Source organism: Zingiber officinale, chromosome 1A (assembly GCF_018446385.1).
Source record: "Zingiber officinale cultivar Zhangliang chromosome 1A, Zo_v1.1, whole genome shotgun sequence".
NCBI classification, from domain to species: domain Eukaryota; kingdom Viridiplantae; phylum Streptophyta; class Magnoliopsida; order Zingiberales; family Zingiberaceae; genus Zingiber; species Zingiber officinale.
In genome coordinates this window covers 1,091,735-1,117,685 of record NC_055987.1, presented here as the reverse complement: position 1 = coordinate 1,117,685, position 25,951 = coordinate 1,091,735, and the positions used below count along the sequence as shown (strand labels likewise).

The following is a 25,951-nucleotide window of genomic DNA, read 5'->3' as shown; positions in this document are numbered from 1 at the left end:
CGTTAATTTTCTTACCTATATAATTTCTCTTGTTTTTTGGTAAGCGGCCGATATCTAAGTCTCTTGCTTGACTAATTTTAAAGGTAGTCAATTCAACTTCAAAAAAAATTCTTACCTATTATCTGGATAAATTAAAAAAAGTATAAGGATAAATTAAAAAAAGTATAAGGTTTGTCCAGACAGTTAAAATTTACTATAATTAAATTTCAAATTTTAGATACTTGAGAACTTAACCATGGCATCCTGCCCGAGGCTATTAATAAATTAATTGCAAATTTTAATTTTTGATCATAGTGATCAATTATTTAGCAAGCCGAATCTAATTATCTTGACCAATATCTAATTAGGGTCCCACATAATAAATACAATAGTTGCTTCTTACCTATAAAACTTTATTGACATCAATGCTCCCAAATGTAATTGACGGACGAGGAATATTTAAGCTCGTGCTAAATTTGCCACTTTCATGTTAAATCGTGTTAATTAATGTTAATTATATTTTTTTCATTTTCATTTAATAAAGGAGGTGCAACTCGACAAATTCCTCAGCTGTCCAATTTTTTTTTTTTTTTCATGTTTTTCACTGCTTCCGCATCACCACATGAAACACATTAGTCCTTTTCTTCCTGCTTATCACGTACAGTAAGATGTCCTTTCACGTGAAATAATAATACTTATCCTGACCTCTTCCCGGAGCCTAGCAGGTGCCGTGTTAGATTTTCAAATGACTGATCCAAAGAATTTCAGGATGGAGACTAAGTTGTATTGAATTATAATTTTTTTTTTTTCCAGTAAATAGTAGATCTGAGTAAGAGGATCGTCTGATCCAGACGACTATGAATATCTTCTGATCATGTTCGTGTACTGAATCGATAAAAACTGAGGACATGGTACTTTTCGTTGTTCCCAGGCAATCTCCGTAGTGGCGTAAGTCTCCGATGAACCTGTAACAAAATCGGGCCGGGGAAGGGATTCCCGGCGATAACCCTCCGACGCTCAAGTCAGGCGATAGCGAAAAGAAACAGAGGCAGAATAGAGAGTGACTACAATAGATGAGGAGAAAAAAATCATACCTCCGTCGAAGTCCGGGGATCTTTATATAAGACCCCGGAGAGGCGCGTGCACGCTTCCCGAGGCATGCACGTTCCTCAAAGCATACTTCAGAATGATTGTGTCAAAAAAGCATGTCTGACGTCATACCACAATTGTCCGAGCATATCTCTGCCACGACAGCGGAAACTTCTTCCGTACGATCCTTGGTACGACCCGGCAGTCGACCATGCTGTTTGTCGGCGGCAGAGGTCTCGAGAATGATATCACTAGCTGCCTCTTTTGTCCTCTTCTAAGCCCTTTGTCTCTAATTGGGCCGGACGGGCTGGTCGCTCGGCCTCCAGGGCACTCAAGTATATATACACCTCGGACCGGGCGAGACGGCCGCTCGGTCACATATTCAGACGGGGCACCAGCTTTTGTCCTCTCTCTCTTATCATTTTTTTCTCATCACACTTTCTATTTTTTTATTCTCTCTTATCATACTTTTTTTCTTATTATATTTTCTCTCTTCTCATCCTTTCTCATTACGTTCTCTCCCATCACTGGGGACGAGTGTATTCACCTTTTGCCACCATATTCTCTCCCATCACGTCGAAGTGACTTATCCCAAGTGGTACACATGGAGACATGTGTTGCCTAGGTTTCGGGTTTGAGTTCCCTTAGCAACAAATAAATCCTCCTATGAAGGGGTTTGTTGACTGAGATGTTGTCTCGACAAGTAGACTCTTATCGACACAGTGGTACCGCGCCTCAAAAAAATCCCTTAGGGGATTTTCTGATATGTTCGACAGTGAGGTCGGTCACTATAAAAAGTTTAGTCAGACAGTTTTCATCTCTTCTAGATGATCTAATGGCTAACGCATGAGGTGTTGCCATTATGACGGCTGGGTTCAAATCTCGGCATAGCCGAGGTAAATGCCTCCCTTATTTACTAGTTACTATTCCAAAGGCTAGTAATCGTCCGTGATTTACCTCCTCCATGTTGGCTCTGGGACGGGTTGGCGAAGGTGTTGGGGGCGAGCGTTTTCGCCTTTTGCCATCATGGTCTCTCCCATCACACTCTCTAATTTCCTCATTTTTCTTATTATACTTTCTATCTCTTCATTCTCTCTTATCATATTTTTTTTCTCTCATCATATTTTTTCTCTCGCAACAGCCCATTTATTTATTTGTTCCCTCGGGACGGTCTAGTAGCTAGCGCACGAGGTGTTGCCATCATGAGGTCTGAGATTCAAATCTTGGCAAAGTCGAGGTAAATACTTTCCTTATGTGCAAGTTGATATTCTAAAGGCTAGTAGCTGCCCGTGATTTACCTCCTCCATGTTGGCCCTGGGACGAGTTGGAGAGGGCGCTGGGGGCGAGCGTATTCACTTTTTGCCAACATATTTTTTCTCTCAACATATTTTCTCTCTCCTCATTCTCTCTCATCATATTCTCACCCATCATGTTCCCTCGGGGTGGCGCGAAGGCATGGGGTGTTGCCACATGAGGTTTTGGTCGAAACTTGGCATGTTCGAGCATGTCATCTCTCATGCCTTGTCCACTTGCACTAATGGCTAGTAGTCACCCGTGATTTACCTCCTTTGTATTGGCCTAGGGACAAGTTGGTGGGGGCTTTGTGGACGAGCGAATCGCCTTTTGCCACATGTTCTCTCCCATCACACTCTCTTTCTTCATTTTCTTTCATTACACTTTTTCTCTCTTCATTCTTTCCCATCATATTTTCTCTCTTATCACACTTTCTCTTTCATCATTCTATCTCATCATATTTTTCTTTCACATTCAACTTTCTCTCACATATATTTTTTCTCTTATTTTTTTCTAAGGGTAAAAAATAAAATTTAGGTTTATTCCGATAAAAAATATTCAACTAACCAAACATTATTTTTAAAAGTGATACCCACTTATACTCATTCCCATTCCACAATACTACGATTCACATTCCCATTTCTAGGAAAGAATCAAACGCCACCTTAATATCAATTAAAATTAATAATAATATGTATCTTTTCTTCCCTATTTATCATGTATACTAACTTGTATCATTTTACGTATGAAATAATATTATTATAGTAAAAGTTGATTATATTCATTGTAGGTGTGAAAGAAGGTAAACCATGAGTGATCTTGTCTGAAGTTAGAAAGATGGCGCGTTGATAGGTGGCTGGAATGTTAACTGAGAGCGAAAATACCACAAACTAGAGCAAAAATCCTCCTTGCACACATTCAAGAGAGCAGTCAAACGTAAGTGTCAAAAACTAGGGAAGGGGTCCTCGACGAAGACCCTCCGACACTCAAGTTAATATAGTGTCCGAGCGGAAAGTAGAACAATAGATGTGTAGCTGAGCGTGACCGTAGTAAAAATTATGTTAAAAGCATACTTTGCTATTGGAGAGGATCCCCTTCATATATCACCTCTATAACTTTCGTAATTATGAGATAACAGAGAATGTCGGGTGTTGAAGTTGTCGAGTAAGGGAATATGTACAACCTGAGAGGTGTATAGTCACCATTTGAGATCCATGTGCACCATTTTTATTTTGTAACTAACGTCATTAATGAGACGGTTGAAAGAATATACTTTCATTATGTATCAGATAATAAAAAGTGTTGAGTTACTTTTGAAGAAAGTTCTATTGAATATTCTAGTAACAACAAAATAATATTCTTTAACAAACTCTAACAGATTGTTGTTCTCTGACAAGGTTGTCTCCTAACTTAGCTGACTGGCTATATACTATATTGGCATATCGATATATAAGAGAGATGATGAGTCTTGTAAGGACGTTCGGTCTTTAGGGTTGCCTTGATATATGTCATGTGATGCTGAAGGCTTGATTATGAAGTAATGAGAAACCAAGTCCGTTAGGTTCGAACGATTTTTTATAATCAACCGACCATATGCAGAGATACTTATTTCTGGAAAATGGGAAACTGAGCCCTAAGAGGCCCGATCCATACTTTTTGTTGATCGTCCTTGTACTGAGAGACTTGTTCCTGAAGTGATATCTGAGCTCTAGAAATCTGGTTGGATTTCTTCTGAGATTTGCCTTGTATGTTTGTTTGGCGAAGATAAGGATACTGAGTCTTATAACTCTACTTAGCTCTATACTCGGCCACCCATATACAGGAGAATGAGGGAATAAACAATGAAAACTCATATGTTTGATCGGCTGTTAGATTGACCCAGGGACGGATTTATGTAAGGGCTGGGCTGTGCTGTAGCCCAGCCCTGACAAAATCATTGAAAAATTTTGACACCTCTATCTCAAAGTCAACTTTGGTCATCTCACATAAGAAGAAGATCTTTCTACCGTACATAACAATAACTAATAAATTTAATTACATAAATATTTTAGACACATATTAATTCACCCTATCAATAATTCTTTCCCTGTAAGAAAATTAGAATATATATATATATAAATTTCCGTCTAGTAAAAGTCCGTAGTTAATTTTGAGATAAAAATATTACATTTCTAGTTGGATTAAAAAATTATTTATATATTTATTTTAAAATTAATCAGATAAAATTAATTTCAAATAGAATTTTTATCTCTAATCTTATTTTAAATATGTTATTAATCTACCTCAAATAATATATCAAATATAATTTTAATTTATTTATAAATTGTTTACAGTTCTATTTATAAATTCGTATATAATTTTGTTTAAAATTTAATAAAATATAGGAAAAGGTAAGATGATAATGTGCTCGTGTAAAGTAAACTCGGACCCCTTCTATAATATCTTTGGCAAACTCAATCAACTCATAATTAGCCCAGCCTACTTTTAATTCCTGGATCCGTCCCTGGATTGACCCATTGCATATTAGGTACTCAGAGCGGAAGGCTAGGTCCCTGTGACCTGTCTCAACATTACCCTCGATCGACCTTGTGGCCAGTCAAGTCTCTCTTGAACCCGAATGGATAATGATTGGTTGAATATAAACTAGATGTCTTAATAGTGTGGAGAGCATTAAACCCCTTTGGTCCAACTAGCTTTTAGGCCAACTATCTTTATACTGAAGGCTTTAGCACTGGGTGAGGAGCCAAACCTTGTTGAGAGTGACCCTTTGACTATCACCTTCCCTTGACTTGGATTACCATCTCCCCTTAATTTAGACTGTCATTTCATCTTGATTTTAATTACCACGTCATCTTAACTTAATCTTGTCTGTCACGTTATATCTAGATTTACTAAATGATTAAAAGATGTTAGCAGTTTTTGTACGTATTTATTATTCCTTAAAATGCTTTTCATGTAGGCTGGCATGTATCATTTCACACGAAACAGCCCTTTCTTCCATTACATTTGAAATTTTGTTAAAATCTGCATTACCTAAAATATTAACGTGTTCCTAACTCAGTTTCGAGATAGGAATTAGTCTCAATCATTGAATCTTTATCTGACTAAATAATATTCACCCAATTAAAATGATCTTTGTTCTAAATTTAATCATTGATCACTAAGATCCAGGTCCACTTTTCGATTTTCCACACGAGAAAAAACCCACAAAGCTAGCTCTGCTTTCGTTGCCATCAACATCACCCTCACAGGCAAAGAACAGCACGCTGCTATTCGAATCATTAAAGATTTTTAATTCGATGCCCCTCGTTTTCAACGTGATCCTCAATTAATGCTTTTAAAACTCCTCAACTGAACTGACCAACTGGAGGTCAAGAGGAAGAGCAAGAAGAAGAACAAGAAGAAGAAGAAGAACAAGAAGAAGAAGAAGGAGGCCATGGAGCCTGAGCTCAGTCTTTCACTAAGCACCGGCGAGCCGCAAAAGCAAATGACCATCTTCTACAAGGGCAGGGTTAGCGTCTGCAGCGCCACTGAAATCCAGGTCCAGCTCTGTACCACAGTCACAATATTATTAATTATCACTGAACATTATTTGATCCGACATCGATCTTTAATTTGCTGAACTGAACAGGCCAAAGCGATCCTGTCTATGGCGAAGAGGGAGATAATGGAAGAAGAAAAGAAAGTCATGATGAAGCACGAAATAGTTCCACAAGCCATGCTCAATCCGGGGCTGTCCATGAAGAGATCTCTGCAGCTGTTTCTGCAGAAGAGGAAGGTCAGAATCCACAATGCCTTAGCGTCTCCCTACGCAGCTGCTCATGCCAACCTCAAGCGCATGCAGTGCACAGATCATAATATTTAATTTCGGATTAAGAATTGTTCTTCTCATCTATCTGTGTGTTTCAATTTTTTTTCCCCAACTTTTTGGCTGACATGTTTATGGTGGGATTGAGGTTGTTTGACATGTCAGATTCCAAGTAAAAACTATTTCTAGCCAGTTGATTGTATTCTACAGTTGCTGTACCTGTCTGATGAAGACATGCATCTGTGAAGTTTGTTTATAGATTTGTCTTAGCTTAATTGTTGTTTAATTCTTTCTTTCTTCTCTACGATGAAATTTAGTACTAGAGTTAAGTTCGTTAGTGAATTCCTGCGTACTATCGTTCTTGTCTTCTCCCCAACAAAGTCTTGTGATTCTTAATGATACTTTGTCCTTTTTTTGCCACTAAAGTTGGAGGTTTATTTAACGTTAGTTGAGTGCAATTTTCCACCCTTTTAAACTTTGAAATGTAATTTCTGAGTCAATTTACATTTCAATGGCACCTAAACAATTAACTAAAGAGAATGAAAATAAAAAGATAAGCGTTTCTATTTTTTTTTTAAAAAACATGGGGAAGTTTTGATTACTTGCCCCTTTTTCATATATATATTTTCACATTTTTAGGCAATTGGCTTCTAATTTGGAATGATAATTATTATAATAATCATTAAATAAAACCAAAGGGAAAAAAGAAAAGATTTTTCATCAAAATTACACGTGTAATGTTTTAATGACGGTATATATGTATAGTTTCTAATATGGAGTAGATATCACAGTCGTGTAACGATCATGATTCGTTACGTGAGAGTAACGGCACCGTTTATCGAGCCAAGAAAACGCATGGACGATAAACCGGATCGTAACGGAAGGTTGGGATTTCGTGAACCTGATACGGCTATTTATGACGGTCATTTTGCCCCCGTTACGAGCGGCGTTAACATCTCGGAAGACGGAACGAGGGTTCTTATCGGCCTCCCCCAAAAACGCATATCGTCACCAATTTCCCTTCCCAAACCGACATCGCGGAATCCCCCGATCTCTTCGTTTTGAATCGGAAGACGCGACAACCCGGCACGCTGCTCTGATCCACGCGCCGTGGCGTTACGCTACGCGCACCGTATCGCCCGATTCGCGGATTCGGTCGCGGCGCGATCGCCTGGGCACGACGCCGTTGCCGACGCCGGTGAAGGAGCTGGATCGACACCTCCTTGATTCGGTTAGATTTACCTTACTTTTTCTTTTCCTTTTCTGCTTGTTTGTGGAATCAATAGGTGGAAACGGCTTGAAATCTGCTGAGTAACGTTGGCGTTCTCTAATTTTTTTTTCACTTCTTCCGTTTAGCTTTGCAATAAAAGATTTATTTTTTCCTCATTGAAATTTAGGACTTGAGTGAGCTAATTTCTATTGCTTATGTGATTAATTTGACTGTTTTGTGCATTTGTTTTGTCAAATTTTATATTTTTAGTTGATCCTTGTGAGAAAAAAAAAGATGTGAATGAACTTTCATGGCACAATAACCATTTTATTTCTCAAACCATTCGGCATAGCATGTTGCGTCTTTGTTGATCTGAATTCGATCTGATTGTACTAATTCATTGCATTTCATGTGCTGCCTTCCGTCAAAATTCAATTTGTTTGTTCAACTTCTGCTCTCGTTGTTGTTACACCAGCACTAAGTAGCATTGATGGTCATAGTTCCATAGCATCAGAAGGGGATAGTTGTTCATAATGAAAGATATCAGTTTTCATGTCAATCAATGATCTGAAGCTGTTATGTCTGTACATTTTGCGGTCTATATCCAATGAATTCTTTGCATTTCTTGATGGTAATTGTGCTTTATATTTAAATAAGGAGGAAGAAACAGGAAATCAAAGAGGAAGTAGAGCACGAAAGACTTCATCACGTTTGTTTCTAATCTTTGTAACCTTAGAGAATCAGTTGCTTTTTCTCAGCACAACTCTTAATGGTAATTTGGTGTTGTTCAGGGTAGAGATTGCAGCTTCATTTCTGTAAATATATCATAATGCCTCGTCCTCCAGACATTGGTTGGCAATATGGTACCATGATAGGAGGCCATAGGCATCATGTCAAGTGCAACTATTGCCACAGGATCATGATTGGAGGTATTACACGTTTCAAGAAGCACTTGGCAAGCAAAAAGGGGGAGATCAAGGGTTGTGAGGCTGTTCCCAAAGAAGTGAGGGAGATCATAGCCCATCACCTGGCCACAAGGAAACCAAGGAGGCCGAACAAAAGAAGGCGAAAGACAGACGAGGGAACATCAGGGGTGCCAACTTCTACTAATTATAGTGTGGAATCCGATGCATCCGATCCTGACATGATAGATGCTAGACATGAATTACTGACCTTCAATGATGTGGAAATTCATTGTATGATACTATTGTTCCATTTCTTTTCTTCTTTCGTATTAGATTATATATAATATCACCTTTTACTATGGTGTTATCTTTAGCCTTTTTATTTCATAGAAGAATTTTGATTATTTACAGTTTTGCCTATGAATTTCTTTTGATCTTTTTATCTGATTTTCATTCATGATCATGTTTTTTTTTTTAATTATTTACAATCATGTTGGTCCTTACAACTTGAATTCATGTCAACAAATCTAGAAGAATGAATCGATTAAGATTGTTTTAGTTTTATGAAATGGTCTCCTAGTTCATTGTTTATTGTCATGTATATTTAAAAGAACATGTTTGTTATTTTGTGTTACAGGAGGATATGTTTTTTTTTAAAGAATAAAAACTAGCTGTCAGATTAACATATTTAAGGTTGAAAAGTAGTATTGGAATACATAGCCTAAAGACATGAAAATTGGTTTGCAACTATTTTGTAGAATTTTGTGAAACACTAAAGAAATATTTTCGAATGTAATTGATTAACTTGACCAAGCAACTAATGTCCTTCCTCATTATTCTAACATAGTGTTTAGCACAATGAGATATAATCGCTTGAGTATCATTCAAGATTTAATACTTCATATAATATTGTTACTTGTACTAATTGTGGTAGCTGGTTTGGGAGAGAATAGCCTTGTTTAATTGAATGTGCTGAGGTTTATGATTTATGGAAATTCTTCTGATTTTTAACAAGCATCAGCATGATAATGCTTGGCATCATGTTATCTACTATGAAGTTTAAGCTTTGCACTTGTGTGGAATTAAGACTTTTGTCATTCTCCTCCAGCATTTTGTTCTTTCTAGACATGGATCCTTCTTCACATATATTTCATTTTTGTTAGCTCAAAAAATGATGGATCAACAATTCGAGGTTGAAACAAGGGGTTTCTTTGATACTTTTGGAAATAATCAATACAAGGAGCAAGTATGTTGCCAGAATCCTTTATTCATTTTAAGTTGACTATGCTTTGCTATGTATCTTAGTTCTTTGCATTTCCAATCCTCGAAGGATTTTCCTTCTAGAGCTACAGATCTTGGATGGGCTCATGGTTTAATGGTGAATGGTGATCGGCAAAAAATACAGTGCAAATACTGCCACAAGGTAATCTTAGGTGGTGGAATTTCACGCCTCAAGCAACATCTAGCAGGAGAAAGAGGCAATATTGCACCATGTGACCAAGTACCTGATGATGTCAAAGCACAAATGCAACAACATCTGAGCTTTAAGGGTTTGGAGCAAACTGCAGAAGAGTATAATGGTGATGATCCTAATGTGACCTCAACTTCTTCGATAGTTGCGTCTCACAGAAGAAGAGGGAAGGATGTTAACGAGGGAAATTCCAATAAAAGAAAGAAAGTGGAGATGTTGCATATGACACAAGGTTCAACACTACCTCAGCCTATGATTCCTGTGTCTTTTGCTTCACAGGAAAACATAGACCAAGCTGATATGGCAGTTGCAAAATTCATGTTTGAGGCTGGCATACCGTTGACTGCAGTAAATTCTATGTACTTCCAAAAGATGGCTGATGCTATTGCTGTAGTAGGGCCTGGATATAAAATTCCCTCCTGTCATTCTCTTAGAATCAAACTATTAGGTAAATGTACTAATGAAGTAGGAGAATTTTGCAAAGAGCTTCGCAAGTCATGGGAAGTCACAGGCTGTACAGTGATGGTTGACAGGTTCATTGATACGATTGGCAGAACCATAATTAATTTCTTTATCTATTGTCCCAAGGGGATTATGTTTCTCAAGTCAGTAGATGTATCTCAAATTGAGACTACCTTGGATGGACTTGTCAATTTATTTGAGAGTATTGTTCAAGATGTAGGTGCTGGAAATATTGTGCAGTTCTTATCAGATGGTGCATCTTGGTATAAAGCTGCAGGGAAGGTATTAACAGAAAAATACAGAACCTTCTTTTGGAGCGCATGCGCAAACCAGTGCATCAAGCTAATGCTTAAACAGTTAAGTGAAATGGGTGAAGTGAATGTGATAATGGCAAAGGCAAAGAAGATCTCCCAGTTTATTTATAACGACGAGTCGCTTCTTACTTTGCTGAAGAAGATAACAAATGGCAGAGACATCATTCAACCTTCTGTGACACAGTCAGTTACAGATTTTCTGACTTTACAAAACATTTTCGCAGTCAAGGACTCTATTCAGCAGATGTTCACTTGCAATGCTTGGGAGGAATCATTGTTATCTAAGCAGAGACTAGGAATGGATGTCAAGGACATAGTATTCGATTTGCAATTCTGGTACTCATGTGGAAGAATCTTGAAGGTTTCTGAACCACTTATTAGAGTTCTTCACATTGCAGAAAGTGGAGAAAGACCACCTATGGGATATATATTTGATGCATTTGAAAAGGCAAAGCAAGATATCATTCTGGCATTTGAGAACCAAGAATCTGATTACTTCCCGTATTTGGAAGTCATAAATCATCTGAGAGAAGAATTCCACAGCCCACTGCATTCTGCTGCTTGCTATCTCAATCCCTCTGTTTTCTATAGCTCCAGATTTTCAATCACAAATGTTGTTCAAAAAGGTTTGCTTGATTGCATTGAGACTCTAGAACCTGATCTAACGGCACAAGACAATATCACGAAGCATAAATCCTTTTATGAAGATGCCATTGGGGACTTTAGCCGTCCAATGGCTTTAAGGGGTCGTGAATCACTATCACCAGGTAATTTTACTCTTCACTTGGTTGTTACTTTGGAAATACACCGTTATGAAACTCCTCTGCCCTAGAGGCTCCTGCCATGCAGAGCCTTATGTTAGATCAAGGCAGATTGTTGGTTTACCATACTTATCTCATTATCTTGACTATTGATAAAAATGAGGAGTTTAATTACTACTATTGTTTATGTTCTTTATTTGATGGACTACGCATTGTCTCAAAATCTTTGTACAGCTACATGGTGGTCTATGTATGCATCTGATTACCCGGATCTCCAGCGATTTGCTGTTAGGATCCTGAGCCAAACATGCAGCATGACCACATTCAGAAGGCGCAGCTATGCAAATCAATGTATTTATTTGAGTAAGAATAGAATAGAGCACTCAAGGTCAAATGATCTTAGCTTCGTCCACCATAACTTGCACCTTCAACAAAGGTTTGTTTTATAGCTGAATCTATACTTAGTCCACTTTGTGCTGGAACAGGCAAGTACACTTTTTTCTAATCAAATGATGATGCCCCTTAGGCAAACAGTAGCAGCCGACAACAAGGGCCTTGTAGATGGTGAATATGACCAGATAAGCATATCTGACTACGATGCCGGAGATTGGATTGATGATCCTGGAATGGTCGAGGCAGAAGGCTTCAACTTGTTAGATGTTCCACCTGATGGATCCTTTGCTGTGATCGATAAAGTGGTCAGTGCGAGTGTCATTAACGCTGTTAATGATGGCTGAGTATATATTGATACATATCAACCATCACAATCCTGAAAATGATCCTGGCACCAAAAGATACTATCCAAACATCATTGATCGGGCACTGCAATATATAGAGGCTTATTTTGCCAACCTTGTTGAAAGTGTTGGTTTATACAGTGTATCGGGTGAATTCCCTATCGGAGAAAGGTTGTCTTTTCTTAGTGTTGTAGATTACCTAGGATTTTGAAATGTTGTGGCATCCTGAGTGTGGATAGATTGAAGGTGTAATTTTTGTTATGATCAGTTCTTTGAATGGTTCTGTTATTTCCTGATGCTAAGTGCTTCAATGTCCTCTCGTAGATTGTTCTTTTTGAGCACCTTTGCTGTACTGAATAAGTTCATTGTTGTTTGTTTGTTTTTGTATTAACCAACAACTCGCCGTTATTACAGGTTGGGTACATAAAATGTTCCATGGACACGAGAGTAGATTGTGTTACGAGTTTGGTATTTGGATGGTAAATTATTACACGAGAGTAGATTGTTACATGAAAATACGAATCGAATCTTTGAGAATAATTTTTGAAAAATAAAATTCCTCCGACTTAGAGAGGTGTGATTTGCTCTTCATCTCGTTAAGGGATTGGCGATTAGGGGTGCTTTGAGTTATCTTTGCCACGTGTTGGATACATAAAAGTTTAAATAGTTTTTTACTTTTTACGATAATTTACTAAATGACGTATCTAGAAATCTTAATTGATCAAAATACGTATGTTACTTTGGTATTTATCAAAGGACATATTTTTTTCAAGTGCATTTCCTTTTTTATCCTTCTGACAGATCTTACTTTTTCTGTTGTTTTTCTTTTCTCCCTCTTCTCTTTCCTATCTCCTCTCTCATCTATCCTATGTATGCAACTTATTTTATTTTTCCTTTCCTCTTTTTCCTCTTTTTTATTTGCATGCATACATAGCATAGGCATGTTATACAAATCATATCAGTCTAACGACATTTAAGATTTAGTTAATTTTTTGATAATATTTAATACATTTATAGAAGCTAAAATAAACCATGAATAATAAATTTGAACTCCTTGTAATCTCAAAAATCCACAGAAATTGAAATAAGTACAATCAGAGCTCTTTAGGTCCATCAATGAGTTTCGGTCAAAACCCATTGATTGATCTAGAGACATGAGATTGCACCATTTTAGTTTCCGTTGAGTTTTAGGTTGCAAGAAGTTCAAATATACTATCCATTGTTTATTTTGACTTATCGAAGGTGTTAAAATATAATAAAAAAATCGGTAAAAATTTTCACGTTGAGCCTGATATCTATTATATCAGGCCCAACATGGAGAGAATTAATGTACAATGGCTAATAATTAAAAATTCTATTTTACTTCTTTGAGGATACAACAATGAAAAGAGACTTGAATAAACCAACAGGTTTATCATCTAGACCATCTAAGACCCATGATGATTTGAAGTATGGAAGGACTAAGTGCAAATATAAGGTTCCTCATTAGAGAAACAAAGACAATTAACTGACAATGAAATGTTCTAAAATACCAAGCTAACAGGTTTGTGTTGAAATTACAAATTTTATGCAAAGCAAATAGTATAGAATTACTCATGGTCCACTAAGGGTTAATGACACAAATTTTAGATAAGAGCAACTTGTTAAAAGTAGGTGGGTATCAACAAAACAACAAAACAATGCAAATAAACCAAAATTATTTAAGCATAAAAAGCTATAAAATATCGGTAAAGAAACCTTCTGTGGTTAGAGAAATCCGATCCCTATGGTAAGCTCGCATGAAGGTTCATCTGGCTCCAAAAGTTTTAAATTCTTCAGTTGTCAAAAGCCCTTGGTTAGCTAGTAATTCACTGAAATAGGTGTAATCAGAGCTCTCTAAGTCCATCAGTGGATTTTGACCGAAATCCACTAATGGACTTAGAGACCTCAGATTACACTCATTTAAGTTTCTGTAGATTTCTGAGATTACAAGGAGTTTAAATATGCTATTCATTATTTATTTTGGCTTATCAGATGTGTTAAAATATAATAAGGAAGAAGCAGTAAAAATCTCCATGTTAAACCTGATATGATTTAATATCAGGTCCAATGTAGAGAGAATGAATGTACAATGCTTATTAATGGTAAATTCTATTATACTTCTTTGAGGATTTTTTAGAATTATATTGAATTACTATTTAACCAAGGGCTTTTGACAACTACATTGAAGAATTTAAAACTTTTGGAGCCAGATGAACCTTCATGCGAGCTTACCATATTGAGAGATCGGATTTCTCTAACCACATAAGGTTTCTTTATAGATGTTTTATAGTTTTTTATGCTTAAATAATTTTAGTTTATTTGCATAGTTTTGTTATTTTGTTGATGCCCACCCACTTTTAACATTTTGCTGTTATCTAAAATTTGTGCTATTAACCTTTAGTGAACCATGAGTAATTCTATACTGTTTGTTTTGCATAAAATTTGTAATTTCAGCACAAACCTGTTAGCTTGGTATTTTAGAGCATTTCATTGTTAGTTAATTGTCTTTGTTTCTCTAATGAAAAATCTTATATTTGCACTTAATCCTTCCATACTTCAAATCATCATGGATCTTAGCTGGTCTAGATGATAAACCGTTGGTTTATTCAAGTCTCTTTTCATTGTTGTATCCTCAAAGAAGTAAAATAGAATTTTTCATTATTAGCCATTGTACATTAATTCTCTCCATGTTGGGGTTTGATATGATACATATCAGGTCCACGTTGGGCCTGATATAATAGATATCAGCCCCAATGTGAAAATTTTTACCATTTCTTTCTTATTATATTTTAACATCTTCAATAAGTCAAAATAAACAATGTATAACATATTTGAACTTCTTGCAACCTCAGAAATTCATAGAAACTAAAATAGGTGCAATCTGAGTTCTCTAGGTCCATCAGTGAATTTTGATCGAAACCTACTGATAGACCTAGATAGTTCTGATTGCACTTATTTCAATTCATGTGGATTTCTGAGATTACAATGAGTTCAAATTTATTATTTATAGTTTATTTTAGCTTCTCTAAATGTATTAAAATGTTATTAAAAATTAATTAAATCTTAAATGTCGTTGGACTGATATGATTCATATATCAAACCTATGTTATGTATGTATGCAAATAAAAAAAAAAGAAAGAGAGGAAAGAAAAAATAAAAGAAGCTTTATGCATAGGAGAGATGAGAAAAGAGATAGGAAAGAGTGGATCCAGAAAAGAAAAATGATAAAAGAAATTAAATTTGTAATAAGGATAAAAAAAAGGAAATGTACTTAGAAAAATATATCTTTTTATACCTATCAATCTTTTAATAAGTTCGGACCGTTTTACCGGCCAGGGTCGGGTGTGTATTAGAAAGTATGGCTGGGGACCCGCAGGCCGCATCGTCAAGTTTTGGATCTAGGGTGGACTCTACTGCACGGAGGGTTTTGCTTTGCTGTTCTTCAGCTGTTACCTCTCCGCCCAACGTGGTCTGGCGGCCGCCGTTGCCGGCAGTTCTCTTCGTCTCTTTTCTATCTCCTTGTCTGTTAGTGGTCTTGCAACCTCTACCCCAAGAAGCTCCGGCGAGACCAACTCTCCTCTCCGCATCCTCCCTCCGCTGCCGCTGACCGACGAACTATAACTCGCAACGCTGCGCTTCTCCCGTCGGGCACCACCTTCCTTCCGAAACCCTAGATTTCAGCCAGATTCGCGAGGCAGCAGCTCGCCTACCAATCTATCCAATCCCACGTCCTAGGGAACCTGACGCGTTTTCGAGGTAGATTCCTATCTTCTATTCTTTGGTTTGGGTGCCTTCGTATGAAGAGTTAGTCATAGGCTAGCACATGGTCGTTGTTTCCCATTGTTGCAGTAACAATTAACTGGTGTGGTGTTGTATTTTGGTTATGCGTTGGATGATTGGGTGGGATAAGATGCTCATAAATAAATTGAGGTTAGTGGACGAATGGATCCATATGCTGGATTATGATTTTGTCTTGTGGACTTGAAGTGTATTTGTGTACATGAATTCCTTCTCGAATGGCATATTGCTATGACAGCCTCAGTGGGCCAGGGTAATGTTTGGCTTTGGAGTGTCGTGCTATGTGGTTTGTGACTTTGTGTGCTTTTGCATGAGAATGGCTGCATGATCAATGTACCCTGTTTAGATGCCAGAAAAATAGAGATGCTTGAGTTGTGACCAAGGAGAGAATTGGTGGTTAAACTGTAGTGTTCAGTTTTGTACTGTCAGTGTGATCAATGTTGGTTCAACAAACTGACTCCTGCTTGATCCTTTCCTACCTTATTGCGCTTTCTGTTTGTCCTGTTTGACTACCTTTGTGCTTTTGTTTCTCTGTTGTTCACATATGATACTATTGTTTCGTGATGATTTGTATAGTCATGACATCCTTTGATCTATAATGATGTTGGTATTCTCATGTGCACTTGTGCATACGGTGATAGTTAATCTTGTTATAAATATTTAACTTCTGGGCAATTGATTGTAAAAATTGCATATTTTGGCAGCAGCAGTGGTGATGGGCAAGTCTCGTAGATCTTCTGCAGAAGTGGTGTTTCTACTCTCTCTTTCTGTGTTTGATCATCATCTTTTTTTCTTCATCATCATATTCTGATCTCTTTATTTCAAATACAGGATAAGTTAGACAAAAAGTTTTTGAAGGAAGCTACTGCAAATGGCTGCATCGAAGGAACCAGTGATAAAGATGACAGATTCCAGTCTAGTGAATCTGTGGATTTGTCAGAGAACGAGGTGCGGTATTGTTATCCTACAAAAGTCCATCACTTGGTGGATGATTTGGAGTTTATAATTGTTTGTTGGGTATTCATTGAACTACAGAAATCTCAGGGCTCACCTTATGATAGCGGGGAGGATGACCAAGATGACAGATTCCAGTCTACAGATCCTGTGAATTTCTCAGAGGACGAGGTGTGGTATTGTTATCCCACAAAAGTCCATCTCTTGATGGAATATTTGGAACTTATAATTGTTTTGGTATTCAAATTGAACTACAGAAATCTCAGGGCTCACCTTATGATAGTGGGGAGGATGATCAAGATGACAGATTCCAGACTAGTGATTCTGTGGATTTGTTGGAGGATGAGGTTTGGTATTGTTATCCCACAAAAGTCCATCACTTGGTGGAAGATTTGGAGCGTATAATGGTTTTTGGTATTCATTGGACTACAGAAATCTCAGGGCTCACCTTATGATAGCAGGGAGGATGACCAAGATGCCAGTGATTATGAAAACCATGGGACCATGGAGGAGAGTGACTCTTCTGAAGATGAGGTAGTCATTTAAATATTTTGTTGAATTTTTCCCATACTTTTTCAGGTCTACCTTCTGGAGATTTTCATTTTTTATTTTTTTCTAGGTTCCTTCAAGAAATACTGTTGGGGATGTTCCATTGGAGTGGTACAAAGAGGAGGAGCATATCGGATATGACATTGCAGGAAAGAAGATAAGGAAGCAGGCTAGGAAGGACAGGATTGAATCTTTTCTAGCTGGAGTAGATGATGCAAAAAATTGGTGAGAATGCACCTAACTCTGTTCTTTTCAGTCTAGACATTATGATCATGTTGATTAGAAAACACTATTCACAACTTCATCTGCATATCATGAACTTTTTAAGCTAAGCTTGTGCACTGAAGTTGCCTGTACGTTTATGTGGGAGTCTGACGATACATCTTTCTTTCCTGTTGGTCACTGTTTTCTTTGTCTTAACCTATAATTTTAGTGCCAAAATGAAAAAAACAAAACTCTCTCTCTCTCTCTCTCTCTCTACAGTTCAGATGTAAAACAATTACCTATCAGTTTTACTAATTGCCAATGAATCATCATGATTCAATTTGATTTAAATTATAAATTTTGTTGAAATGATTCAATGTGAATTATATTTTAGATTTTCTAGATGAAGGAAAATAACCAAACAGAAATTTATTGCAACCCATTAATTTTAAGGCCGAGTCGTTAAATGAAACCCAACCTGCAGAAGTAAAACTAGAATTGTAAAAGAAAAAGAAAAAGAAAAAAGTGAAGTATTTTCTTACAAGATAAAGTGGAGAAGTTATGGTGAATGGAGACTCAGAGTCAATGATGATGATTCCATAGAAGAATTTTTTTTGCCATTTGGTTGTTCTAGAGACTTGGAGTCAGACAATGAGGTAGAGTGGCGAATTGTTGCCCTATTGTTGAAGATTATTGACGCTGAAATAAATAAATGACATGAGTGTGTTTCAATTCTTGATCAATTTAATTAGGTATACGTGTTCCTTTTTGTTCTGAATCATATGTTTGGTACATTTGCAAATTTCCTTTCACCACAACTTCATTTGTCAACAATTAAAATCAGGAGAAAGATTTATGATGAATATAACGATGAGGAAGTGGAATTGACAAAGGAGGAAGTTAAAATGATTCATAGAATGTTGAGGGGGAAGACACCACATGCTGGAGTTGATCCATATGCGGTTTGTAGCCAGTGCACTTTTCATAGTTATAAGCAGATCATTTCCCTTCTTCATTAACATAGCTAACATAACTTGTATCTGTGTAATATATCATAATAAAACAGCCTTATGTCGATTGGTTTGAATGGGAGGATAAAGGACACCCTCTTTCAAATGCGCCGGAGCCAAAGAGGCGATTCATTCCTTCAAAATGGGAACAAAAGAAGGTATATGTCTTTTAGTGCATTGATGATATCATCTGACATGCCTACTTGTATCAGAAAATCTTATTTGTTGATTTATCCTGTAGGCATTGCAAGCTTCTAGATAACCAACTTTTGATTCAGAATGTTGTTTCTTTAAAAAAATTTTTGTTATACGCATTAAATCCATGGTTGGACAATATCCTGGACCACATTTAAACCTTAGCAGAGAGAAGTTTATGCCTAACTAAGGTTTCAAAAAGAAAAAGAATTTATGCAGGCATTATGCAATCGGCCCACCGCATAACACGGACGTGTTATGCGAATGCCATTGTCCTTGCATATGTTTGCCATATTTTTTTTTAATGGAAATGTGAATGCTAATTAAGTAACAAATAATGCATTTTGTGCCACTAAATTATAAGAAAATTAACAGTTCTGCATTTGTTATTTAATCCATACTAAGGTATATGTTCATATAGAATATTTGGCTATGAACCTAAGTCAATTCACATAATTAAATACATGAAATGCAACAATCCTTGTTATCCAAACCTAAGTAATAGATATACAAAGAAATTTTACATAGGGATCCTTCAAGTAAACATCTTTTGTTTATATGGCTAAAGTTGATTTAGTAAGTCGAGGTTATTTTAGCCTGCATAATCTTTCTGTAGACACAGACATATGCAATTCAGTCTTTGACTGCGTAAGCCTGCACTTCTTAAACAGATCATGCATTTAAGCAATAATTTAACCTTTAGGCTATGTTTGGTTAGGGGTAATGTAATCAAGTTTGTAATATAATTGGGCTTGGAATGTAATTGGATTACATGTTATTGTCCTTGTAATTCAGATTACAAAACTTTATTACATGTTGTTGGCCTTTGTAATTTAGATTACATTATATTACATCTTTAAAATTGTACCAAACAAAGTGTGGAAAATCAAACTATCCTAATTTGGATATTTCTAATATTCTGCTACATATGTTAATATCTTGTATTTATAGCTATTCAGTGTAATTAGTTATCAATCACGCAATTAGTTTCCTATTAATTAAGATTCCTGTATCTAGCTTCTTATTTTAGGTAATACCTTGTATATTTATAGTATATCTATCCATGAATAAGAGGTACTCTGTTTTTCTTCTTAAAACCACATGGTATCAAAGCCTAGTAGGTAAATTGATTTACCTCACTTATACACGACCAGATATCAGTTATGCAATAAGTCGTGTTAGCCAGTTCCTCACCAATCCTTTGGTTGACCACTTGAAGGTTGTTCATAGAATCTTAAGATACTTGAAGGAAGATCTTGGAAAAGGACTTTTCTTTAAGAAAACGATAAATCGATCAATAAAAATTTTTACAGATGCTGACTGGGCAGGATCTCAGAGTGATCGAAAGTCAACATTTGGTTATTGTTCATTTGTATGGGGAAATTTGGTCACTTGGCACACAAGAAACAACCCGTAGTTGCTCGTAGTAGTGCTGAGGTAGAACTTTGAGCCTTAGTTCGAAGCGTTTGTGAAGGAATATGGTTAAAACAATTGTTAAAAAAGCTCATAATTAGTTTCCAAGGTCCTTACAGGTGATGTGTGACAATCAGTCAACTATGGCAATGGCTAAGAATCCTGTCCAACATGATCGATCAGAACATGTTGAAATTGATTGGCATTTTCTCAATGAGAAGATATAAGATAAGAGTGTGTTGATGAACTATGTCCCTTCTCATCAATAAGTCACGGATATTCTCACCATGGCTCTATGCAGATCTACCTTCACTGAACTTAAACTCGGACTCGGCTTAATGAGTATCTACTGCATAGTTTGAGGGGAAGTGTGGAAAATCAAACTATCCTAATTTAGATGATTCTAATATTTTGCTATAGATGTTAATATCTTGTATTTATAGCTATTCCCTGGAATTAGTTATCAATCACTCAATTAGTTTCCTATTAATTAGGATTTCTGTATTTAGCTTCTCATTTTAGCCAATACCTTGTGTATTTATGCTACATCTATCCATGAATAAGAGGTACTCTATTTTTCCTCTTAAAACCACACAAAGTAATCAATCTTGTAATGAAATCTTGATTACATTACAAGGCTGATTACCCCTAACCAAACATAGCCTTAGAATAATGCGTGCCATGTATCAACTGCTTCTCAAGTGAAATTGTGTCACACTTGTAAATACGAGGTGCCATCTTAGATTGATTGGTGAGCTACTATAAATCTAAGTTTTTTACAAAATTTTGTATAAACATAGAAGACTGAGTTATACTGATTCACGACTCAAGAGAGTAGGTAACTAACTTAAATTGAAATGTCAAGAGTCACAAGATTAATGACCAAAGTTGACGAGTTGTAATGATTCAACTGGGCCAGTTGCGTCTTGTTAACTATAGTGTAATTTTTAGATACATATTGATACATTGCAATAGCTATAATTGACTGAGAGACAATTTTAATGTCCAAATGTAGACATCAACACATCACTAAATCAAATTTATGTTGCCTTTTAATCATCAAATTATGTGACTAGATAGATGATAAGGAAAAAGAGTAATCTTGTTGTGTATGTCATATATCAGGCTACCATTTTCTCTTGAAACATTCTGCAAGAATGGGACCACAATCTAGTTTATGCCCCATTTGTCAGATTTTAGCTATTTTTTTTTTTAAGTCTATGAGTGCTATTTTGAGTTTGACTGTTGGGAATTGTCTTAATTCACCATTGTCTAGTGTAGGTAAGTGACCTAGCCACCATAAGGGTATTCTCTGAGGCCTTCTAGCTCAGATGTAGATGTGAGAGCAAATGAGTTTAGTGGCTTGTGCTAGCGCTTTTCTTTAGCATGTTCGTATTTAGATTGCTCAAGTGTTTTTCACTGATATTTTAGAGTGCAATTGGATTCCAAAAGGATTTTATCAAAACATCTCTCAGCCACTCATATTTATATTTCACAGGAAATAAGCCTAATTATTTATGCTTGATCTTCTTTTTGAGTTGAATAAAGATTAGTTCAAGGTACTTGCTTATTAATGAGTTCCTTTTTGATCTGGGATGGTTGGAATTGGAGAAAGCCTTGATGGGAGGGTGCTGTCATATTGCAATATATATTTCTACTGCACTTGTGCCTATGGAGAACAGTAATTGTGCATGTGTTGGAGTAGATGTTATTTCAATTTGTTTAGACCATGACATACTCTATTTAATAATTTCAAGGAACTGGCTGAGTTTATGATTTGATAAGTGCGGCTACATAATTAATTACAATTTCCCTATGCTTTTTCATAATTACTGGGTTCTGTATACTTCTGTTTGTTCCGTATGAGAATAGTTTTAGAAATTTTGGTCAGATACTTTTTCCAAAGTCTGGTGTTATAACCATCTAATTCTTTTCTTAATTATAATGAAAAACCATAAATTATCTTGAATGCTTATATCATTGTGGCATCAGGTCGTTCGTTATATCAGAGCTATTCGAAAAGGGTTTATTAAGTTTGATAAACCTAAGGAGGAACCTCACGTTTATTTGTTATGGGGCAATGATTCTAGTGTAACTGAAAACAAGAGGCATGGTTTGAGTTATATTCCACCACCCAAATCGAAGCTGGCAGGTATCATGTTCGCTCTACTATGAAAAAGCATTTGATTTTTGTCCAGTTCACATTTGGAAGGCTACACCCTTACTCTACTTGGGAATGGCTTTGTTGCCCAGAGCAGTTGTAGTTGGACTTTGTTTATTCTGAAGCAGCTGTATTAGGGCCTTTGAAGAGAATGGTGTTCATGATTTGAGTTTTTTATTTGAATGGTGTTCATGATTTATTTATTTTTTCAATATGCTTTTCTAGGCTTTGATGTCTATAATGGGACTTCTGTTGTGCCTTTGCACTTGCAGGTCATGAAGAATCATATAATCCTTCTGCGGAGTTCATTCCTACTCAGGAGGAGATCAACTCATACCAGCTAATGTTTGAGGAAGACCGTCCTAAGTTTATTCCTAGAAGGTAATTATAGGTATTGTCCTTCGTTAAGTTGTGTTATGACTAAGTCATAATGCTGAGGTTGATGTTCACTGAACAGGTTTGAGTCACTTCGGAATGTGCCAGCTTATGAGAATGCACTTAAAGAAACCTTTGACCGTTGCCTTGATCTCTATTTATGCCCCAGAACTCGAAAAAAACGTGTATGTGGATCTTTTATGGCTGATGAATTGATGTTTGGATATTCATGCACTTCTCCATGACTCCATGTCCCTAAATAATATGGAATGAGCAATATCAATATTTCTAACTACTGTATCCTCTATATGTAATACTTTTTTCCTAATTTTCTTGTTCTTAGAAGTCATAATGATGTTTTGTCCAGATCAACATAGATCCAGAATCTCTAAAGCCTAAGCTACCTAGTCAGAAAGATTTGAGGCCTTATCCGTCGACATGTTATCTTGAGTACATAGGGCATACAAGTCCAGTGAAGACGATATCAATTGAAATATCAGGACAGTGGATGGCATCTGGTTGGTGATAAAAGACCTCTTCATTTATTTTGTTTGTTATGTTGTTAGTTCTTGCATATATTTTCTTTCCCTTTAATTTCTATACAAACTAATCGCTTGCTGTAATTTTGTTAGTTCTTTTCTTTCCCTTTAATTTCTATACAAACTAATCGCTTGATGTAATTTATGAAGGTTCATCTGATGGAACAGTGCGTGTTTGGGAGATTGAAACAACTCGATGTATCAAAGTTTGGGATGTTGGTGAACCTGTCAATCATATTGTGTGGAATCCTTTACCTGAACTTCCCATCCTGTCAATATCTGTGTAAGATATCTTTTGAAAAGAATTAAACTTGATTATTACTCATTAATTGCTTCTTTCTGACATACATTTACACATTGTTTCAGAGGATACGATGTGCTTATTTTAGATACTGGATTGGGAAATGCAGAGAATCAAGCAAGGGTCAAGGAGTTGCTTCATGTGGAAGAATCAAAACTAGAGGAGGATGAAGGTAAGTGTTTTTACTCATAATATTATTTTAGTTTCTGTACAGATCAGTTGACACTTGATTCTGTGCTTTAGGAAATACCACTCCGGTAGTGAGATGGCTTCAAGATGATAAATATGATGGCATCCGATTAAAGCATTGCAAGGTGAACTATATTCACTGTGAATCGCCCTTCAGAATGCTACATATGTATCTGTATAGTAATTAATTTCAATATAGGCACATCAAATTACCTTAATTGTTTCTGGACACAGACTTAATCCTTTGAATTACTTTATTTTAATTGGTAGGGTATTTGCCACTTCCTTTCTCTTATTCATTCTTTTGCTTTGCAGGTTGTGACAAAAATTGATTGGCATCGGAAAGGAGACTATTTCACTACTGTCGTTCCTAGTGATATCCTAATTATGAATTTTAGTTGTACTTATTTTTAGTCATTCCTAGTGCCTATTTTATATCTCGGTTTTGTTTCTTTCTTTTTTCTAATGCACACTGACAAATTGGAAATATTTAAAAACCATGACATTGTACCTAGCCTTTGATCTAGGCTGGAATCAGGATGAAACTTAAAGTGCCCTGAAAAGTTTAGGCATACCAAATTCTCTTTTGTCTACCATAAAAAGGAGTTCCAAAGGAAGCAATAGAAGATCAGTTTGGCGTTTTAGTTATCTAGTGTTTGGAACATCTCTGAACAAACAATCAGAATAAAACACTGTATCAATCCCACTTTTAGAAGATGATGTTAGCAAGCAACTCTTGGTCGATATCTAGATATCATATGCAAGTGACACTATAGCCATTGGTTATGCACATTTATATTTTCTATGTTTTTATAAACCTTGAAACTCCCTTGACTTATTTATTATACGTGATTCAAGAGCAATCTTGATACACCAACTCTCCAAGAAACACACACAAAATCCTTTTAAGAAGTTACATGGTCTTCCAATAGCTGCAGTTTTTCATCCAACACGGTCGATATTCTTTATATCAACCAAGAATCATGTCCGTGTGTATGATCTTTTAAAGCAAAAGCTTGTTAAGAAGCTTGAGACTGGTCTTCGTGAAGTTTCTTCCATTGCAATTCATCCAGCAGGTAATTTTCTTGTAGTTTTTTTTCAGCAAAACTTGAATTCATGTGTTCTTTTCTTCTATAACAAAATATTATATGTATAGGTGACAATGTTATTGTGGGCAGCAAGGAAGGAAAAATGTGCTGGTTTGATATGGACCTTTCATCCAAACCATATAGAACCTTGAAGTAAGCTCAAACTGTTTGTTAGGCTCTGTGTTTTATTACTTTTTATGGTATCTTACTAACTTCTCGTATCTCTTATATGATAAATTTACAATTTTTGGACCCTTCTCTTTAGAAGTATCTCATCTTATTGTGTATGATTTTTAACCTGCAAATCTACAGGACCCATCCCAAAGACATAACCAATGTCACCTTCCATCGCCTGTACCCTCTCTTTGCCTCATGTTCCGAAGACTGCACTGCTTATGTGTTCCATGGGACGGTGTATTCGGATCTTAATCAGAATCCTCTCATCGTCCCATTGGAAATCCTGCGTGGCCACAACAGTTCTAATGACAGAGGTCAGTTGTGTTGCAAACTTTGTTATTTTCCTTGTTTTTCATTTACCGCATCTAGATTAAGAAACTATGGCTTTCTAACTCAAATAAAAATTACAATTCCTGCCTATCTTAGACCTAACATTAACTTATTAACTGAACAGGTGTTTTAGATTGTAAATTTCATCCGAGGCAGCCATGGCTATTCACAGCTGGAGCAGATTCTGTCATTAAACTGTATTGCCACTAATGATAGATTCTCCAGGAAACTTTGAAGAATCTCCTCGAGTCAAGATACATGAATACTGGCCGATCCTACATGACTACGGTAGCAAGTTCATGTTCTTTGCTGAAGCTGCAACCTATTTATGAGGTCGTTCTATATGGCACCGGCACCTAGAGCAAGTTCGTGTTCTTTGCTGAAATTGCAATCTATTTACAAGGTCTTTAGGTTAGTTTTGTTGTTAATTTATTTTATTGTTGGCTGCTAAAACTGTCTATAATTTCTAAATTACTTATAAAGCTATATCCTTTTATGTCGACTTCTAATTTACCTTTGGGGAGAGGAAAAATAAAGGTAAGGTATCAATGTCGCCACTAAGTTACAACAGGCCCAGCTGCCCCCGGCCCACTTAGCCTGGCACACGCCACGGCCCAC

The 25,951-nt window shown here is 36.4% G+C and overlaps 3 protein-coding genes across 10 annotated transcripts; all 3 read left to right on the top strand.

Moving 5' to 3' along the window:
- Positions 1 to 5,700: 5,700 nt before the first annotated feature.
- On the top strand, positions 5,701 to 6,444 carry LOC121998425 (protein TIFY 5A-like). Its single transcript, XM_042553361.1, has 2 exons — positions 5,701 to 5,902; positions 5,993 to 6,444. The coding sequence occupies exons 1-2, from the start codon at positions 5,798 to 5,800 to the stop codon at positions 6,224 to 6,226; spliced, it is 339 nt and encodes a 112-aa protein (XP_042409295.1). The 5' UTR covers positions 5,701 to 5,797; the 3' UTR covers positions 6,227 to 6,444.
- A 655-nt stretch (positions 6,445 to 7,099) lies between these two features.
- LOC122014970 lies at positions 7,100 to 12,370 on the top strand. 3 transcript variants are annotated; one of them, XM_042571555.1, is made up of 7 exons: positions 7,100 to 7,400; positions 8,037 to 8,088; positions 8,171 to 8,575; positions 9,448 to 9,530; positions 9,615 to 11,298; positions 11,527 to 11,728; positions 11,819 to 12,370. In XM_042571555.1, the coding sequence occupies exons 3-7, from the start codon at positions 8,209 to 8,211 to the stop codon at positions 12,027 to 12,029; spliced, it is 2,547 nt and encodes an 848-aa protein (XP_042427489.1). In that variant the 5' UTR covers positions 7,100 to 7,400; positions 8,037 to 8,088; positions 8,171 to 8,208; the 3' UTR covers positions 12,030 to 12,370. The 3 variants fall into 3 exon arrangements, with proteins under 3 accessions (XP_042427489.1, XP_042427479.1, XP_042427496.1); XM_042571545.1 differs by lacking the exon at positions 8,037 to 8,088; XM_042571562.1 differs by lacking the exons at positions 8,037 to 8,088; positions 8,171 to 8,575.
- Positions 12,371 to 15,421: 3,051 nt separating this feature from the next.
- Positions 15,422 to 25,835, top strand: LOC122014935 (ribosome biogenesis protein BOP1 homolog). Of its 6 annotated transcripts, none has more exons than XM_042571520.1 (21): positions 15,422 to 15,806; positions 16,553 to 16,593; positions 16,680 to 16,796; positions 16,893 to 16,973; positions 17,060 to 17,149; positions 17,235 to 17,336; positions 17,422 to 17,576; positions 18,400 to 18,517; positions 18,622 to 18,723; positions 22,166 to 22,325; positions 22,607 to 22,715; positions 22,792 to 22,894; positions 23,077 to 23,227; positions 23,399 to 23,531; positions 23,615 to 23,721; positions 23,793 to 23,863; positions 24,054 to 24,114; positions 24,587 to 24,814; positions 24,895 to 24,979; positions 25,139 to 25,317; positions 25,458 to 25,835. In XM_042571520.1, exons 2-21 carry the CDS (start codon positions 16,564 to 16,566, stop codon positions 25,541 to 25,543), a joined length of 2,268 nt encoding a protein of 755 aa, XP_042427454.1. In that variant the 5' UTR covers positions 15,422 to 15,806; positions 16,553 to 16,563; the 3' UTR covers positions 25,544 to 25,835. The 6 variants fall into 6 exon arrangements, with proteins under 6 accessions (XP_042427454.1, XP_042427446.1, XP_042427437.1 ...); XM_042571512.1 differs by having other exon boundaries at positions 16,553 to 16,596; XM_042571503.1 differs by having other exon boundaries at positions 15,423 to 15,806; positions 16,556 to 16,593; positions 16,884 to 16,973.
- Positions 25,836 to 25,951: the final 116 nt, after the last annotated feature.